General features: G+C 35.4%; 1 protein-coding gene across 5 annotated transcripts in view; it reads right to left on the bottom strand.

Moving 5' to 3' along the window:
• The window catches only part of pde10a (phosphodiesterase 10A), a 114,869-nt gene that overhangs the window by 44,473 nt on the left and 49,974 nt on the right, over positions 1–20,422 (bottom strand). For 4 of the 5 annotated variants that reach the window (XR_007828896.1, XM_051125223.1, XM_051125225.1 and 1 more), the window contains exon 2: positions 3,969–4,100. Coding sequence is in view for 3 of the 5 variants with exons in the window: in XM_051125223.1 (XP_050981180.1) it covers positions 3,969–4,100 (132 nt within the window). In the remaining 2 variants the exon portion in view is untranslated. Of the gene's footprint in view, positions 1–3,968; positions 4,101–20,422 lie in introns of those variants that run through there. The other variant, XM_051125227.1, reaches the window with a different exon arrangement.

Below are 20,422 nucleotides of genomic sequence, written 5' to 3'. Positions count from 1 at the left end.
AATAAAACAGGATCTACTCAACAGTGTCTTATTGAACAGATGTTGACCTCTGAATTGTAAGTCTAGTCATTCTCCGTCACCAGCAACAAGATCTATCCTTGAAAATCCTTGAAGGAGTCAGAATTAGAAAATAGCTAGATGTCACTAGTAGGTCTTGTCCTTTAGCCTATTGATTTAAGAAATCATTCAGTGTCACATTGCCAGAGCAGGATGTCTTCAGTGCTTGGGACACCTTGTTTTTAATGCTTCAACTTCAAACGCCAAGACTACCACATTCAAGATCAGAGACAGAGAATATACACACATTATACACATATTTATACATACAGTATATATATATATATATATACATATATATATGGTGGGAGAAACAATGCTCAAATGCTAAAAAAAGACTGATGGTAGAATCTTCATGAATTGCCTGGCATGCTAGAGGTATTACAGGTCACGGTATTTGCAAAAGTTGGAACAGAAACAGATATGAAGAGCATCACATGGACTAAAGCCACTGGCCCTGCTGTCAGGCCTGTAATGAGGCTCTTACATTCACTAAAACAGTGTGATCATATGATGTCCGGGTATCTCCACAGCTCAAGATACACAGCAGATTAGGACAACCTATTATTAACCTAATCAGCAATCTCACAAGTACACTTGTGACCTATCAAATAAAAGATGTTCAGATTTTACTTGGAATTCTGTAAAAGCTTTCCTTTTGTTTTTCTCAGTTTGGGCCTTGTGAGTAACCTGCACCGACTGTCTATTATTCTCTGAATCTCCTTAACGTGGTCATTTCAATATTATGCCATCATTTCACCACACTGTCATTCCAACAGTGTAAAAAATATATATAATTTTTAAATGTCTAAAAAAGTTGTTTTATATATGTATGTATGTCCATACAATTGAAGTCAATGGTAACCAACACAGTTTTTTTTTCATGTTCTGCAGAAAAAAGTCATACAGGTTTGAAACAACCCATGGAAATGAGAGTTCTAAGGCAGATATGTTTTACTACCATCTCAGATATGTATAACATCTTGTTTTAGTATAACTAACTTATGTCTTTTGCAGTGCATTAACATATTCAATTTATATATGAAATGTAAATTTTTACTTTTGTTAATTTAGTGAACAATTTCACTAAAAATTTCACAAAATTCTAAATCTGATACTGTAAATTCTTACATAATTGATAATTAGAAAACAGCCAATATAGAAGAGATCTTTAGTCAATTATTTACCACACTATCAACTATTGAGTGTTATCATTTTTTTAATTATTGCAATTGAAAAAAAGATAATAATAATAATAATAATTAATTAAAAAATACCTTATGTACCTTATGCTCAACATAATCCTGACCAACATCAGATGCTATATCTGTACTGTTTAAAGGGCTGTAGCTGCTCAAAGACTCAAAGGCCTTATTTAGATCTGCCCCTTTTGCCTTCCAGTTTGTATTTCCACAGTGTGATGGTTAGATGTCTACTGACATTTATGACATCCACTTCAATCATTAACTCTACAATAAGTAAATCCACTTAACCAGCCAATTACCTTTCAATAGTTATTCTATCAAAAAGACACAAAGTTCATATTCAAAGTTTAAAGTTGAAAAAAATTCTACAGATGGCTGTGTGCTTGTTTTTTCTTTTGGTGCACGAGGTCTTTAACAACCAAAAGGAATTAAGCCTGAACCTCATTGGTCCTTAGTATGATGTGGTCACGCATTTACTGAGCACTGTGTATACACAGTCAAATATATAACAGAAGACAGCAGAGGTTTTCATCCCTCACAGGAAGGGCTTGAAGTTCATTGTTATTGTGGAAGTCGTGCAGAGAGTTTATTGTGTAATGACCAGGCCCACACAGAATCTACACCCTGCTAAAATACTACACCAAGCTGAAAATACTTAATAAGAGTGACACGATAGTAATAAGAGTAATAAAAGTAATAAGAGAGTTGTAGAGCACGATTTTTTTTTTTTTGCTTTAAAACAATGTCCACTGTAAAATAAAAACAAATGTGTTATACAAATAAACTTAATTAAAAAAAAAGTCTTTCAGAAGATGATCAGTTGATTCCAGATTCTGAACCATATAACCACATTTAATCGATGGTCAGTGAAAAAAAAAGAAAAAGAAAAAAAAAACAAAAACATTTGAGCAGTGACGTGCACAAAGAATTTGAAAGCTAACATGCATGCTAATTCGTAGCACTGCTTGATATGCATCACAGCCCAAGACAGAATCTGGCACACATGGTTTGTAGAGAGACTGATGTTGAAATGGTGCCTGAGAAAAATCCTGCTGTCCAGCCTGCAGAGCAGAGCCGAGGTTAACCATCAGCCGGCAGCCTGTGAGAGAGCGCTGCTGCACTCATGCAGAAAACATTCCCAAAATGCGACACATTCACCCTCCTCCAGTCCCCCTCCCGACCGACTGCATGCCCCTGGAGGTTGGCTCTGACGTCAGTAGCTAAGCTGGGCCGGCCGCCAACCCTGTGGGCCCTTGATGGATGTGATGGGTCGAGTGGAGCGGGCCGCGGCATGAAGCATGCTGTGCACAGAGCAGCCAGTCCCGCTTAAACAGCCCTAATGACCCGTAAGGACCCAGCAGGCCCCCTCTCCCATACTTTCACCAGTGCACTAACCCTTTAGCCTTCTGCAATCTTTGCTGCTCAGGTTACATACACACAGACGCATGCAAAGGAGAGGTGTGCACATCAAATGTACTGATGTAGTTTTGTTGACTACCCAATGACATGTTATTATGAATGTTACAGCAACCAATAATAAAAATGGAATAAATGGAAAATTAATTATTGTAGGGTACTGAAAAAAAAAAAAAAAAAAAAAAAAAAAAAAAACCTTTAGTGTGCCAAACAGATTACTGTCAAACTGTCAATATGGAAAAGATATATGATTAAGGTATTAAAATTGAATTTAATTAGACATGTTTTGCCTCAGATATGTAAAGAACACGCAAACCAAATAAACATTTTTTTTTAAATGTCCAACCAGTATCCAAACAGAAATCTGCAGTATGAATGTTGCATGTTACTATTAAGAGTAAAATTAATATAATTGTAATTATATATTAAGCAAATTTTAATGTTCTCAACTGCTTATATTACATGTTCTTGCTTTAATCACTGATATACTTGTATTGTTATTATTACTATTTTAAATTAGTTTTTATTTTTATATTTTCTAAATTAATGGTATAATAATTATAGTATAGTTATAGCATATTTTATTATAGTATTGTTTTTGTAAAATGTCTATTCTGGTTCTCTGTGGCACTACAGAGCCACAAATACCAGCACAGCCAGACATAAGAACAGTTTCTTCCCTCAGGCAATCTACCTTATGAACAGTTAAATGTCAGTACTTTAGTGTAAACTAAAATTAAACAAGTGTTAACACAAAACAATAGAAAAAGTTAATTTTATGAAAGTATTTTGAATTGTATTAAAATTAGCATAAATTGCTGAGGCCCAGCCTAGTACACAAGTATACAATAGAGCAAACACAGGGCCAGATATTATAATAGTACTAGCCGTATTACCAAGGGACAGAATTTATGCCAAAATACCACAACACACTTTGGACACACAACCTTTGACATCAGCAAAAAAAAAAAAAAAAAAAAAAAAAGATATGGGAAGTGCTTTTTTCTCCTCTGAGTAACCAATTTAAAGCATATTATTTTAAACCAACTGTTGAATTTTTAGATTTTTTTTAGGACCAAACCAGCTGAGAACCACTGTTTTATATTTTTCCAGAAACACAATATGTTTACCAGCAAATAAGCATAGAAACAAAATACATTCAAAATATTAGTATGTCCAAAAATCATTATCAAAATCAAAGACATTGTCACAGCAAGTAAACACAGCACTATTTTTAGAGCACAGGGCTCTTATTAAAGAATACTGGAGCACACAGCCATGAGTCCATACCTGCAGGCTGGCTGCTGTTCTTCCGTTTCAGCCATCTGTCTACGGTCTCCGCACTCACGCTCTCCAGCACAAACTCATCCAGCATCTGCGGGTGGAGGGAGAGATAAGCCTTCACTTTCTCATCCGTCAGACCTGCAACAGAGTGATCAAGATTAGTTTCTTCCCCTCAAATTCATTCACAAAAAAAAAAAAAGAAACATCTGTGAATATATCAGGATCTTGTCAATTCATGTCCACTTAAAGCATTATAACAGGTCAGTCCATGTCATGATTCTACATGGTTACATGTGGTTGTCCATTGTTCCTAGTTCAAAAGAGAACACAGCTCTACTGGCAAAATATTTTGTATGGGTACATTCCATCTTAGATTTAGCTAGGTTATATTGTACAAAAGCTACCATTAAAAGAGGGGTATAATAAAACAAATTGCATTTGCAAAAAAACAAAACAAAACAAAATAATTCCAGGCTTGATCACTGCATGTATTTTCCTTGTAAACATCAACAAACAGGGCATTTGGGTATTTTAAGTGAGATTCTACTTCACAGAGAGTGTATATGGTCTGCCAGGAGGATATTGCAAATGGCACAGGGAACAAGTTTGCAAAATATCACTTCATTTGAAGCGGACATGGAAATGCACAGATGGGCTTGGCATTTGTATTCTGCTTCATTCATGTCGGTTACAAGTTACAAGCCTATTGTACTTGACTATAAAGGACAACACTTACACATACAAATTATACTGGACTGTACTGTATACTGACTCATGTTGATGCAGATGCATAAGTTTTTGTTTTGTTTAATCAGCCTTTGCTTGTCTTTTGTTTTATTAATGACACAAAGTAATAGTATGACTTCAGACATACATTTATGCCTTTTTTTGTGGACATTCACCTTAATATTTCCTCTAGTGCTTAACAGACGAAAGAAGATAATATGAGAATATGGGGAATGGCATGAAAGTTCATGATGACAAAATCTGCATTTTGGGTGAATCATGAGATTTAAGTAAATTTCAATACCATTCTAATCATGAACAAAAGCAAGGAGCTATGTACACTGAAAAAATTGCTTGTAGGATTTACTTAAAAAAATATTCATAACAATTTGCACTAACACATTTTACGTAAATGTTACTGCTACTGCTCTGTACAATCTACTTACTATTAAACTTAACATTCATAAGAGAAATTAAGTAAATATTACATAATGATATATAATTTCACTTACAGAATAAAGTAAAATCTACTTACCCAAATTAAGTAAATTTAACAAAGAAAATATGTTATTTAGCTTGGCCAGTAAACGTTTGAGTAATTTTTACTAGCAATACTTTGATTTTACTTAATTAAAGCACCTAATTAAACAATGCGTTTAAAGTGTATGCTGCTTAGAAACATCTAAGTAAATTATACAATAGATATCATGAGCATATCTACATAATCTGTACAACAGCGCTCATCCAATCATGGAGAATTCAATACTTCGTATACAATACACACCACAGAATCATTTTTATCAGGAGGTTTAGAGGATTCAGGCTAGACTGGAAACTGAAAGGCTTGAATTAATTGAATGACTGTTATACATTATTGGTCATGTGAGAGATGCTGGCAAAACAACTTGTACCTGCCCACATCACAACTTTTAATCAGCACTAAAGTACAGGGGCGCTGCAAGGCTCTGTGCTGGGACCACTCCCATTATGCAGCTCAGTGTGTTTGTAGTACTGGAGTCGTCTCAAGCAAGCAAGAAGGCCCTTATGGAGACACAAGAAGAAGATGGACAAGCTGACTGTGCTTAATAGGCAATTAAGTGTTTGAGAGCTCTCTAAGTGCTGTTGTTTATTGTCTTTGTTGTCGGGGCAAACATCCATTTACTGGGCCATTGCTGAAGCCAAGCACATTTCGGTTAGCTAAAAAAAACACCCGCTCTTTTGTGGGTAGTTCTAGTAGAACTCCTTTTATTTTTTATGGTTGTTGTTATATTTACGCCTGCTTTGCTTGTCCTGTTCTTAACCCTTACAGGAGATCCATAAGTAATATCTAAATGTGTGCCAACTTTCTACTACATACCAATCGCAATTATTTATAAGCTACAGAAAAAGGTACTAATCACCTGGAAACTTATGAACCAAGTTTGGCTACAACATCCAGCAAAAACTATATTCCGTATGTGTAGTCTTCTACAGTGGTCACCAATTAGTGGACAGTGATCCAGATCTTGTAGAAAAATGTATTACAGTGCCAGCTTAAACATTTTTCAAAATAATTCTGAGAAATTAAATGTGAAGTTCTTACATCACAAAAACAGTGTATGGTACGACTGACTTTGCGTCAATGGAAATTTAGAGACTGGACCTCCAGGAACTTTAATTAAATACCCGTGTTCTACTCATTTATGTTTTTCTTTTCTTTTTTTTTCTTTTTTTGTAAAATGCCACGATGGACTCAACTAAAACCAAACACTTTGAGCATATGTGTGGCTTGACTTAATGTACAAACTTGAGGGAAACACAGCTGGGAGGCATGTGTTCCACACTATACAAATACACACACGTTAGCAGAAAGATATTGAGACCCAGACTAGCCCACAAGAGCTCCCACAAGTGCTCCCACAAGTAGACAAAAGGTAGTGAGAGGCTACAGACTGTTTTGGTGCACAACAACAAAAGACAAAACAGATGAGAATGGCAGAGCCTCCACTCTTTGAACATTAAAAGAAAACCAGATGTGTGAAAGATATTCATATCCATACTCAACCACACACACAAACAGCCGTGCAACCCTACCTACCTCACCTAATTCCACTGTGGTGTATCCCAGTCATAAAATGGAAGAAGCTGAATGCAAAATTTTAAATAATATCAGTCCACAAAGTCTGAATGTGATGCTGCCTGGAATCATAAATGTCAGTGTTTCTTCCTTTAGGACAGAGAAAAAAGGGTTTTTTACTACTGCTGCCAACTGATGGATGGACTGGGTTGTAAATTTTCTGTTAGTTATGTGTTAGTTTTATTTTATCTATATTACAATTACATGAAAAAATAGAATGAACTATAGCTGCAACTACAGCTATGGGTCAAGCGCAACAGAGGCAGAATGAAGAGCTAAGACTGGGAGCATAAGACCAACTGCAACAATGAGTGGTTAAAGACATTTTTACATTATTATAGTCAAAATGGCGAAAAAAATCACTAGTAATACAATTTAATTGCTAATCACAAAAAAGTAGGTTTTCAAAGAATTTCACAACTGCCACAAAGTTTTACCACAAGGTGGCGCTAGTTTTTGAGTACCTTCAGGGCATGTTGCCGATGGCACATACTGAGTTCTGTGATGACATACTGATGCATTCATGAAATCTAGCATTTTATATCATAGTACCGTACTGTAATTAGTGCCAATTTCATATTTTGTTCAATTATAGCACCACCAGTGACACAATCGTGCTTCCATGCATAACTGTGTCAAATTTGGTGAAAGCATCTCATTTTGTTTTAATGACCAATATCCAACTTTGATTTGGTCATTAGTGTAAAGGCAACAACCTATGTTTTCAATTTTCCTATTATTGTTTAGTCTCGATCAGACTAACAGTTTTGAAGATGTTTGCAGAAGTCGTTCAGACGCTAAATCACAGTGTTGCACAAACCATGAGGTGAAACATGGAATGTTTGGCATCGTTGGACTTGGCAAGGATTTAGAGTTCAATGTAAGGATGAACTTCCATCAAAATAAGTCAACCACATCTAAAGTTATAAGCACGTAAATATTAGAAATATTAGAATTCTGACTCGAAACTTTGCAGGTTCCTTCAGGGCATTGTGCTGAAGATCTGTACCAAATTTCATTACAATAGGCTAATGTATTAATAAAATACAGCATTTTACTACAAAATTCAAAATGGCTGATGCCAAAAATGGCCAATATGGGAAAACTGCACATCATTTGACTTGGCATGCTTCCTCTAATCTAACAAGACCATTTTTATGATCTAAGCAAACAGTTCAGACGTTTCAAGGAAAAATTGCCATCTTCTGACTACTAGATGGCACTGCACCAAAAATGTGATGGTAGCCTCGGATCAAGGTTGATAACACACCAAGGCCTGGTTTCACAGACAGTCCTTAGACTAAACCCAGATCAGGCCATAGTTCATTTAGGACATTTAAATAATTTTTATAAATGTGCCTTAGGAAAAAAACATCACTGCTGGGCATCTCGAGACAAAACAAAGGCACTGACATGTTTTAAGATTAATCAGTGCAAGTTTCTTTCATTTGAAACAGCTCAGACTTACATTTTAGTCTGGGACTAGGCTTAAACCTTGTCTGTGAAACCAGGGGCAAGTTTGGTTTGAATATGCTGAAGCGTTGTGGAAATTAAGCCTCACATCCATTTTGGCATGCTCTTCGTAAAATCCGTACACGCATTATTTGAGAATGGTAGCGTTTTTCAAAAAGCTTCTAATAAGCTTTGCCAGCATTGTCTGAAGATGATCTGAGACAATTTCGGTAAAAATCTGACAAACCGTCTAGGACAAATTAGAAAAAGTAGGTTTTACAAATAATTCAAAATTGCAAAATTTTTTTTTGTCATGTGCCTGAGAATAAAATGCATCTAAACTTTATGGTTTAAAAGTTATTAGCATAATCATGAATGCACTAGAGAGATAGGGAACTCATACTTGGTATAGATAATGTTAAGACTGTGCCAAATTTCATAACTTTCCCTCAAGCAGTTCTATAAGCTGCCATAAGGTGCGTTTCCATTACCCTTCAAGATGCGCAAATTGAAATTGCGAATTGAAAATACGCCTAATGGAAACGCGTCAATTTCGCAAAAACTCTCATATATTGCAAAAAAGTTTTTATGCTCGCATGAGGTGGTTTTTCAGTCAATTCAAAAAAGGAATAGTTCACAAAACTGCAATAGAAACGGCTTTTTCGCATTTACAGGTCACATGGCGTATGTAAAAAGTCATATGATCATTCTTCAATGTACTATAACCTCCAAGAAAAGCTTCATATGTAGTCGTTCTCAAGTATAAGGGGCTTTCCTTGATATTAATGCTTAGACTATGTACGCTGCATGCATCTGCGGTGCATAACGGCTCTGACACGGTCACCGGAGCTGTTGTTATGTTTATACCAGCAGCGTCGCACACGTTTCTGAAGCGGCTTTCCGCGCTGCTTCTGTAAAGACACATGCATACGCCTCTTTCGATTAAATAAAGCCAAAATCCATCCAAATCCCACCCAAATCCGTTGCCATGACTTATCGCGAGAGGAACAAATTAAGTTTTAGTTGCATAACATCGGTTAATGGAAATGTTGTCATTTCGCAATGCTTTTTTTATCGACATTTATAAAATCTTTGCCCAAATCTGTAATGGAAACGTGCCTATAGACTTCCAGAGCAGAAGAAGTAGAACAAGAGTAACAGATTCAAGAGGTGCCTTCGCACCTCTGATTAAATAGTTGTCTATCTACTTTGATGCTATTTTTGCCATGGCTCCTCTAACTTCTAATATAAAAGCTGCCAATATATTAAACAAATAATCACAATAATTGTTTACATTTGTAATAATTGTATAGCTTTGTTTGGTGTTCCCAGTTTCACATTCCATCCCTTTTTCCTGTGCTTTATAATGTCTGTATGTAAGTTCTAAATTTTAATATGCAGGAAGTGGCCATTTTTGGTCAGAAAACAGCATAAACATCAGTAACTATTAGCAATGTTTTTGATTATGTGATGTGTTGGTTGGTTTGTTTCACTCTAAAACACTCCATCCTGTTCGAGAAAATTACAGAAATGATATAATCAAAATTTCAAAAGATGTTTAAAATTTAAGAATTGAACTTCAGTTGACCTACATCAGCTAATTCTCCATTTTTTCCTGATCTTTTAGTAAACCCTTTTATAGAAATACTTTCTTAAATTATAACACAAGCATATTAATATTTTAAACATTACAGAGATCAAAGGGTACTGTTGAACAGGAATGGTCCATCCTATGAATTATTCCACTGGACTACACTCGGTTCTATTAAACTCTCACTCACATATCTTTTCTGGTCTATTTTTGCAGAGGCACTTTAAAATGTTATTTTTTAAACTTCACTTCTAATTCCTATTAAAATCCTCTTACTGATGCTATCTGTGTGTATATATATACACACATATAAATGATGGAAAACATTTTGAATTATATGTAAATATTCATTTAAAAATCTGTAAATTAAGGAAAATATTCGGTTAAAGCAACCTCTAATAGATGGTTTTAGCTTGGGGGTGGGGGGGGGAGCATGGTGATGTATGGAGGCACAGGTCTGTACACGCGGTGAGAGAGACAGCGAAAGAAAAAAAACCAGGAGGGGGCCGGGGGCTGTTGCCGACTGACGCTGTCCAGACACGAGACACAGCTCTTCAGGAGCGCAACGCCTCACGAGACTCCCAGAGCCAGTGCTGACGCACATGGGCAGAGAACACTGCTTCATAAATCAGACACTGGAGGGGACGCAGACACACAGGCTGAGTGCAAGAAGAGAGAAATTACACTCTCTGGCCTTCTGTGAGGTTTTTTGCAGCATAAACTCACATTACATACTTAGACAATAACACCAGATAACTGCTGTTTGTGTCTCTCTTCATATTAAAAAATATACCTGTCTATCAGATCCGAAATATATTGTATTGTATTGTATTGTAAAGGTGGTTACAATTGTGAAAACTGTTTAATTTTGCACCACCAGCAACATAAAATGAATTTGTGCAAAAATAATAAAACCCCTTGCTATTGGTTGGCAAACTCAATGGCTACCAGCAAGTGCTTAGTTACCAACATTCTTTAAAATATCATATCTTACGTTCAGCAGAAGAAAGAAAGTCATACAGGTTTAAAACAACTTGAGGGTGAGTAAATGATGACAGAACTTTCATTTCTTAGGTAAAGAGAAATAGAGCACAGTCACAGCACCTTAAGTACACCTAAAATCTTGATGTTAAAACCCCCATATGAGTCACCAGTACTTATAATACTTCCTCTCATTATCCTAGTCCTTTTTTAAGGCAGAAAAAGTAGGGCACATATCAGCAGCCCTTTGGCACCCCATTACAAAGTCCACCTTGCAGTATCACTGTACCATTTTTTTTTATTGTTTGTTGTGTTACGGGAAAAAGAGCTGTAAAAAAACATTAGTGGTCTAATCACATGCAACATCATCAAAGCTTCTGCATGCATCACATGATGCCAGAGATCACAACAGCAAACCAAAGCCATAGCCCAAAACCACAAAGCACTCAAGACTCACCACCCTTTCTATCCCTGCATAACACTTTAAACGGCCAATAGCGATCACTGGACTGCTGTGCCCCATGGGGTTTTTTCTCCACAAAGACAAAAACAACCTTTTTCACTTCCCCAAACTAGACTAAACTTTAACGAATGTTATCGTAGCATCCTGGAATGGAAGTCAGCTTTAGTTTTTTTATTCCACGTGTGAAGGTGAAGCCACATTCAAAGAAATATTAAGTGATATTTAATGCACGGTGGTGTTTAATTATAATTTTTTTGTTATTAGTGGTGTTTGCTAAGTCAAGCTTTACTACTACTGCTCAGTCTGAGCGTTTGGATTTTAATACACTCCAAGTATTAAACTTCAGCATGGGCCCACAGAATTTGCACGACAGACATGAACGGAAAATTAAAACCTGGCTTGCTTAGAAGAAGTGTGCTAGACTAGAATCTTTTCTAAGTGTGCTAGACTAGACTTTCACCTGGCACATCATGAAACTAGGCAAAAATCCATTTACTTACATTAAAGGAGGGACCTGACATGTTTGTTCAATTTAGAGGTGGGTTCTTCAGACTTGGGCCAACAAGAACCATGGATTTTTGCACTATTTAGACTGAACTACAAATAGCTTTTTAAGTCAAATTTGACTTCTGGATTTGAACTGAATTTCAGGCGGCAAAAAAGATGTACACTTTTATAACGCAAATACAGTTTACAGTATCTGATAATAATGTTACAATTTGAGAAAAACCTAGATATCAGGAATATTATTAGATCGATGGATGGATGGATAAATAGACAATAATAAAAAGGCATAATAATAATAATAGGAATGTTTTGTCACAATACTTGTGTTAAATGAAAGCTAACTATTGTGTGAATTATTTACAGTAATGTTATGTGCTGTGAAAAGCAATATACAAGTAAACTTGAATAAAATAGAAAATAACAGGCATAATAATAACAATATAAAAGGAATAATTCATGATTGAGTTGATTTGGCACAATCCTTGCATTAAATAAAATGTCCCTATTGTGTGGAGAATTCCAAATTAAATTCCAATTCAACTTCTTGTGGGGCAATTCAGTTCAAATCTAGTGTATAAACTGAAAGGAAGCCAATTCTTAAACTGAATTTTGTCCAACCACCCACAGCACTGTCACAGTAAGTTTTTGCAATGCCATCTAAAATATTCTTCATAAAATCTAAAGATCTTTATTTTACTGCACTAGTTTCTGCCAATATGAAGCCACGTCACACAGCCCTTCGGAAATGTTCCTGTTATTTATTCATTTGCTAAGCAGATGCACTTATCCAGGGAGGGTGACACTTTTCACGCTCTCTCTCGTGTGGCATCTTCCAGACATGGGGAAGCGATCATGGCATAACTTGGACAAAAGAAAGGTTCAAACAAAACAGCGGCATTTGTTGCGTCCCCTGCCAGTGGTTCTTGGAAAGAGCTGGATGCACATCAGTCCAAAACATTACTCTTGGGTTGCAAAATCACTTACTCCACACAGCTGAAGCACAAGCAAAGCTCTGGGTCTTTATTTTCTTCACAGTGGGCAAAGAACACAAAAACAAGGAGAACTATGATCAAATGATGAGAGTTGTGATATGTAGACGTAGGCGCTGATAATGTCTCTTAAACAGCCCACGCTGTCCTTGAACACAAAGAGCATTTGTTCCTAATGAACATTTGAAACTCAAGCTAGCAACTACAAACTGTAGAAAAGTGACACGGTGATGTTATGATACAGAGTTAAGACATCAGAGCAGTGGGATCATACAGACACTCCCCTTTCAGTTTGTTCTTTAACAACGCAATCAGAAGTGAGTTTTTAATATCAACAAAGACTACATTTTGACAGCAGTATTTCCAAATACCAGTTAATTTGTAGCCTATGTAAAGTTCCGATTTGAAATTTGAATTTCCTGATGCACTAAATGAATAGTGTTACAGTACATTTATGCTTCAGATTTTGCTTCTATTATAAATGAAATGCTGTAGCTGTAGCACAAAGACTGGCAAATGGTGACAAGAACACCAAGAACTAGTGTTGTCACGATACCAAAATTTTGACTTCAATACGATACCTGACTAAAATATCGAGATACTACTACTGAACCGATACTACAAAAAAAAATTATCCAAATGGAGATCACAGTTATTTTATCTATTAAAACAAAGCATTTCATAGCCCCTTTTTTTAAAAAAAATAAAAATAAGAATAATAATCGCATGACGGTGCCACTACACAGGATTATGGTGAACAACTACCAAGCCTACAAGTGTGTAGAGATCTTCGCTATATTGATAAGTTAGCTTAAAGGATAAAGCCAAATCTTATTTCAAGATTTAGTTTTTTTTTTTTTTTTCATAACATAGTCATTTTTTATTTTATCTTTTTTTTAATAATAAGAACTGAGATGCAAGTAACAAACTAAAGGACAACTACAATAAAACAAATACACAAATGAAATAAAGAGGGCCCTATGAAATCTGTTTTATTTTCAAAATGATTTCAAATCATTTTAATTTTTCTAGACTCTATTTTAATGGTTACATTAAAAAAAATACATATTTATCAAAAAGCATGTCTAATTAATTTAAATCATAAAACATGCAGAATTTAACAGCAATTTATTAAAAGTTTAGCAAAAATTAAATGCTTTTAAGGCCCTATGAAATATATTTTATTATTTTTCTCAGATTCAAAAATGCTCTTCTATAGCATCATATTGAAACATTTAATAATTTGCCAACTGTTTGAGATTTGAGATATTTTTTTTCTTAAATATGGATGTTTTAAATAACAAATAGTACATTTTACATGATTCATGTAAATCCTAACTGAATTTGATGAAACAAGAATTGTTTTGCATTGACATATTAGGTATACAAATAAAAGTGCATGTGTGCACATTTTAAAATATTATTTGCAAATTACTATAGAATTATTACTCTGAATAGACCCAAACTGCATCACAAATGACGCACTATGCACTCAACCATGTAGTGTATGAATTATATAAGGTTATTTTGTCATAAATGGAGTGTGATAGCCCCTCCCCCTACGTAATTAAAGCTGTGACAGTTGAGTGCACGAAGTGTTCAACATTCCACGCTTCCTTTTTTGTTTATGTACATCATCCGGGAACTTAAAGTGCACTTTTTATTTTTGGAATTTTCAGTGTGAACTCACTACGCGCACTATTTATACTACAAACCGTTAAAGAATAGTGCTTACAGTAAGTACGCAATTGGGACACACCTCAAAAATTTCCTTCACTGATGTATTTCTTTTCATATATATCTATATATTGTCACGCTTTATTTTAAGGTCCAATTCTCGCTAACAAACCATTAACTATGACTTTTGCCTCAATAAACTACTAATTTGCTGCTTATTAGTAGTTAGTAAGTTAGTTGTTAAGCTTAGGTATTGGGTAGGATTAGGGATGTAGACGTGACGTCACAGACGGGCACCCGGAAGTATAAGAAGGCCTCTTGGGAAACCATGGTTACATGCGTTATTAACCTCATCTCACGGTGAAAACGCACCTGTGGGAATTTTTTGCGAGATGCGGAACACATATCACTACAGAAATGAAGACTAGAGGCAGTAAAACAGCGAGCACTTGCAATTGTTTTTGTACACAGTTATCATTACAGCTCCATATGTTTCGCTTTCCAGTGTTCCGACAAATATTGCTACCTATAAGATACCAACACTGTATTTTTAATACTGTAAGGGTAGGTTTAGGGTTGTGGTAGGTGTACATGACAGTGTAGCACAAATTCTCAGAACACCAGATATAACAACTTGCTCGTAGCATGAAATTGGACTTGTGATCAGAATCCTTGGGTATGCCTCACGATGAAAGAGCTAAAAGATAAGAGGTCAAAAAAACAAGCTAAAGCAGCATGCTTGCGATTGCGTTTTTAAATCACATTTGCTTTTAGGTGTACTGCAGATGGTACGTCATTTTAAAACCTCATGGAGCATTAGAGTTATAGTACCACTCAAAGGACATTTCAGAAGTCAGAACTGCAGTGACAAGTACTGTACAAAACCAACATCAAATAAAATGAGTTTGATGCAGTTGCGGCTCGAAATTAGAAGTAAATAAAATTTATATTAGATTGCGTTTTATTAACGTCTACGCCTACCCCAACCAAAAAACAGCAATTATTGCACAGTACATCTGTATACCTTCTAGCCTTTACCATAAAACGTACCACATGTATGTTCATCTGTTCCGGGGAAAAAACAAGCAAACACTCTTTTAGCACTATTCATTGGACATTTCTGTGGGGAAACTGCAGTGATATGTACTTACTGGTACGTATTTTGCATCTAGTGAAAAAGTTCCCACAGGCAGGTTTTTGCCATGAGACCAGGTTGTGCGTTATCTATATTTAGCTATTTATAGAAAAATGTTTAAGACATGGTTACAGCCTTGCATTATTTTGTGTAAAGATTAAATATATATATATATATATATATATATATATATTTTTCTAAACACTTATTTTAAAACATAAAAAACTAAACAACTAGGGCAAAAATAAGTCTGAAAACAAATTGGGTCAGACTGAATTGCAGAAGTTAACTGCATATGTACAGTTTGATGCTACAAATAATATTTAGAACCTACTGTAAGCTTAATATTTAAGATGATTCATACTGTGCTGTTTTGCAAACAATGGAATGAAAAAAATGTAATCTTTTTTGAACTTTAGATCCGGCTTGTGGGAAATCATTTCAAAGGGATCTGGTTTCATCTGCTGCCTTAGTGACATTTGCTGTTTATTTCATCGACCCGAGATTCCTCCAAGTAGCTCTTCATCTCTTTGCACATGCAATAAGAGTACATGTGACGTGACTGAACATCGGACCTCTGGGACCAGTGCTATCTCACGGGCTTAAAACAGATGCCTCTCGGCCCATGTGCTCCCAGCTGATGTGGCCCCCGCTGCTCGGATCAGAGATGGTACACATGCAGTTGGCCATGAATTAAGAGACAGAGCCCTGCCTTTAACGCAGTGAGGTTTAAAGTTCAACTTTTGTATTTGCTCAAAAATCGCTCAGTCAAAAGCATTTCCTCATGGTATAATTATATGCCTAAATGACGTCACCCTTACTCATTGTAATTCTGATGAATCAACTCATCGTCAACACTAAGTCATCTAATTATACTGTGGTTGTGATCTAAGAGAGCTGGAACAAGTTACCATGTTTGGAGTGTGCAGTAGAGTTTAGACACTGGATATTCACAACCCCTGTCTCATTCCCTCAAATACAAACGTAATTTGTTTATTTAATGGAAATGACCGCATGCTTTAATAGCTGGGAATATAAATATTTAGTTTCATATTACATTGGCTGATACAGGAAGAACGTGACATATATTGAAAATCTATATTAATAGTGACAGATGGTGCTCTTTATTTATACAGGTCAAAATAATGTACATATTATGGTAATTTGAGAACTGGAGGGTGTATATGACCATAGGTTTGTCGACACCCAAACACCGCACCCATTTGTGCCTGTTGTGCATTTCATTTTAAAGCCGTTGGCAGTAAGGTGCTGGTCCTCCCTAACAGCTTCCACTCTTCTTGGAAGACATTCGACTAGATCAGGGGTTCCCAAAACTTTTCTGCAGCAGAACCCCTTAGATGTAAAATATTTACTTGGAAGTACCCCCTGAGATTTATATATTTCAACTATTTTAATGACACAAACTTGGTCTAAAAATATGGTCATGCAGAGTAATTAGGCATGTAACTATGGTCCCCAAGCCGGCTGAAAATTGATAAAATGATTCAATTTTTGATGAAACAATTTATGAAAAGTCGGTTGAGATGTTAAAGGAGAAGTACACTTCCAGAAAAAGAATTTACATATATTGTACTCACCCCCTTGTCATCCAAGATGTTCATGTCTTTCTTTCTTCAGTTGTTAAAGAAATTATGTTTTTTTGAGGAAAACATTTCAGGATTTTTGTCCATATAATGGACTTATAATGTTCCCCCGAATTTGAACTTCCAAAATGTAGTTTAAATGCGGCTTCAAACGCAAATGCAGTTGTAAACAATCCCAGCCGAGGAAGAAGGGTCTTATTTAGGAAAACGATCTGTTATTTTCATGAGAAAAAATACAATTTAAATACTTTTTAATCTCACGCTCGTTTTGTCTTGCTCTGCCTGAACTCTGTGTATTCTGACTCAAGACAGTTAGGGTATGTATTTTCTCCCTCAACTTCAAAAATCATTTCAAAATCATCCTACATCGCTGCAGAAGTACCAACCCAGTCTTTGCAAAGTGAACATGCATAGAAGATCAAACACCCTCAACAAAAAAGGCAAAACAGCGATATAGGGTTGGATTTCGAAGTTGAGGGAGAACATGAGATGGGAGTTTTTCGACATACCCTAACTGTCAGGAACCGAAAAAAAACAGAGGTCAGGAAGAGCAAGACAAGACGAGCGTTTGATATTAAAAACTACATAAATTGTATTATTTTTATGAAAATAACTGATCGTTTCATTCGAAAAGACTCTTCTTCCTCGGCTGGGATCATTTGAAGTTGGATTTAAACTGCATTTTGGAAGTTCAAACTCGGGGCACCATAGTAGTCCATTATATGGAGAAAAATCCTGAAATGAATCAAAAAACATAATTTCTTTATGACTGGGTACATTTTCTGTAAATTGTTGTTCTGGAAGTGGAATTCTTCTTTAATACAATTGGGGATCGCAGTACAATTGGGGGTGGGGTTATATGAATGTATCTCCGAGGAGAACTGACTGTCTTCAGAAAAGTTTAGATAATTTTCTTAGTTTTCTCTGCCTGGTTTACAGCGGTAACCAAGGAAATGCTGTATTGCAACTGTTCCATACATAGATTTGCATATGCATAGAAATATCTATAGTTCCATTAGCACCACCTGCTGTCAGAGAGTGAATCTGCACTCTCATTCAGCCTGTCTGCTGAATGAGACTATCTTTTGTTTTGTGCAGGTATGTTTTATGTAGTTTAGTTTCACAAAGCTAATATCAGACCATTCTGTTTTTGCTTCAGATTTAATTCAAAAACTACTCATGCTGCATGTAGGCTATGCAGTGTCTTTGTTTGGATTGTGATTAAAACGCAGTGGTTGCCTCTTATCTTACATGGAAAAAGCACAGGCAAGGCCTCAGTTTGTTTATATGAAAGGATTTATTTTATTTATTTATTTGATTTGGGATTTATTTTAAAATTTCTGTTTGGTTTTGTTATTTGACAGTTTAAATTCACAAAGGAATGTGCAGCATTTTGTCTGACACATGATAAAAAGAATCCCACATAATTTGTGTCAAGTCCTAAGAATAAGGCATGCATATGTGCTTTATAAGTACTGATAAATAGGCAATATGCATGATAATAAGCAACTAGTTAATAGTGAGAATTGGTCCTTATATTAATGTTACCAAAAGGTTTTTTTTTTTTCCACATATACAGCTGACTATACCATTAAATGTCTTTAGCCACCGAATTTGAATATTTGCAGGTGCAAATGAGATTTGAGGAGAGTAACAGTTTGCTCTGTTCTTTATACAAAGCTATTGTACTGTATGCATTTGGAAGGCGGCATACTTCACTATTTTTATGTTTTGTTTTTTTTTGCATCTGTCTACTTTTTCATTGTATGGAAAAGTTGTTTGTTAAACATCTCCTTGGTTCATGAAAGAGGAAGTCTTACAGGTTTGGAACATGCTGCTTTACTACTGCTTTACAACACACCTTTATCATAGATTTTAGGGCACTTTTTGGCCCCAGAGGCCCTCAGTGGGCCAAACTATTGTCTCAGACAGCACCGCCTACTAGCTGCCCAATATCAATTCACCGACCATCTGATGCATACTGGACAGAAGCTTTTGGAAAAACAACTAATCGCTGAATTTGCCAAAGTTTGCCAAGTTAGTGGCTTCAAGTATATGAATGATACTCAGAGTTTTGTCTAAGGCAGACTGTTTCAAGTAAACAAAAAGATATCAATAAGCAGAATTGTTTTAACTTTATAAAACAATCAGTTCTGATCACAAAGTCACATACATTTTCCACATTCCCTTTTCTGGCAAACCACCCATTTGTATTCATTAATTTAGTTATTAATCATCTATTATTGTTGTATCATCTATTTAAGTTCCATGTATCCTTGCATGCAGTGCAACAACAAAAACAAGTGTGTTTAGACATTTTACTTTAAAAAGCTGCATGGAAAACCATATTTATATTACAATCTGGCAATGTAAGATTAGTCAGTCTACAACTTTCAGGGCTAGTGGTGTTTCACATATTCATATTGCATATTATAGTAATATTCAAGGATATTAAAGCACTCAAGAAATATACATGCATGAATATAGTAAAAATACTTTGCTCATACTACACTCATCTGTAGAAGACAGCCATAAGAGTGTCTTAAGTACACCAAACATGATGACATTATATATATACGTATATATATATATATATATATATATATATATATAAATGGCAAAGTGTGGTTTTGGACGATATCAGCATAAATCCTTATCATTTTTTGGTGCAAATACATTCAAGTAAGTTGACATTATCATTGAAGACCAGCAATAATAATTTTCATTTTGATTACATATTAATGGCAATATATACATGTCAAAGTCAGATATGCCCCTTCGCCAGCTGTGATGCCTGGTTCCTGGTTTAAACTTGGCCCAGGTTTTTAAACGATTTTTGGGTCAGCACACCTTAATAGCTTCAACAATTGATTGCCAATTAAGTTTAGAATACAATGAATTTAGGCCCAGATTATGCAAAGCTGTAATAGTTGCTAATGGTGGATATTTTGATGAATCGAAAATGTAAGTTTTTTTCTATGTATAAACTGTTTATGTAATAAAATTTGTTTTCATAGTTTGTGTTGTCCCTTATCAGTGCAAAATTATCACAAATTAAAAAGGATTCATGCCAGTATTGTCCAAAACCCCACTTTTCTAGGGCGTTTCCAAACTTTTGGAGGGCAGTGTGTATATATATATATATATATATATATATACAGTCACACAGTGCACAGTATATAAATTTAGTTTCACATTTTTTGAACCCTTTGACAATTT

This window comes from Labeo rohita, chromosome 13 (genome assembly GCF_022985175.1).
Source record: "Labeo rohita strain BAU-BD-2019 chromosome 13, IGBB_LRoh.1.0, whole genome shotgun sequence".
Taxonomy (NCBI): Eukaryota; Metazoa; Chordata; class Actinopteri; order Cypriniformes; family Cyprinidae; genus Labeo; species Labeo rohita.
The sequence above is the reverse complement of the archived record's forward strand: the minus strand, read 5'-3'. Positions and strand labels throughout refer to the sequence as shown.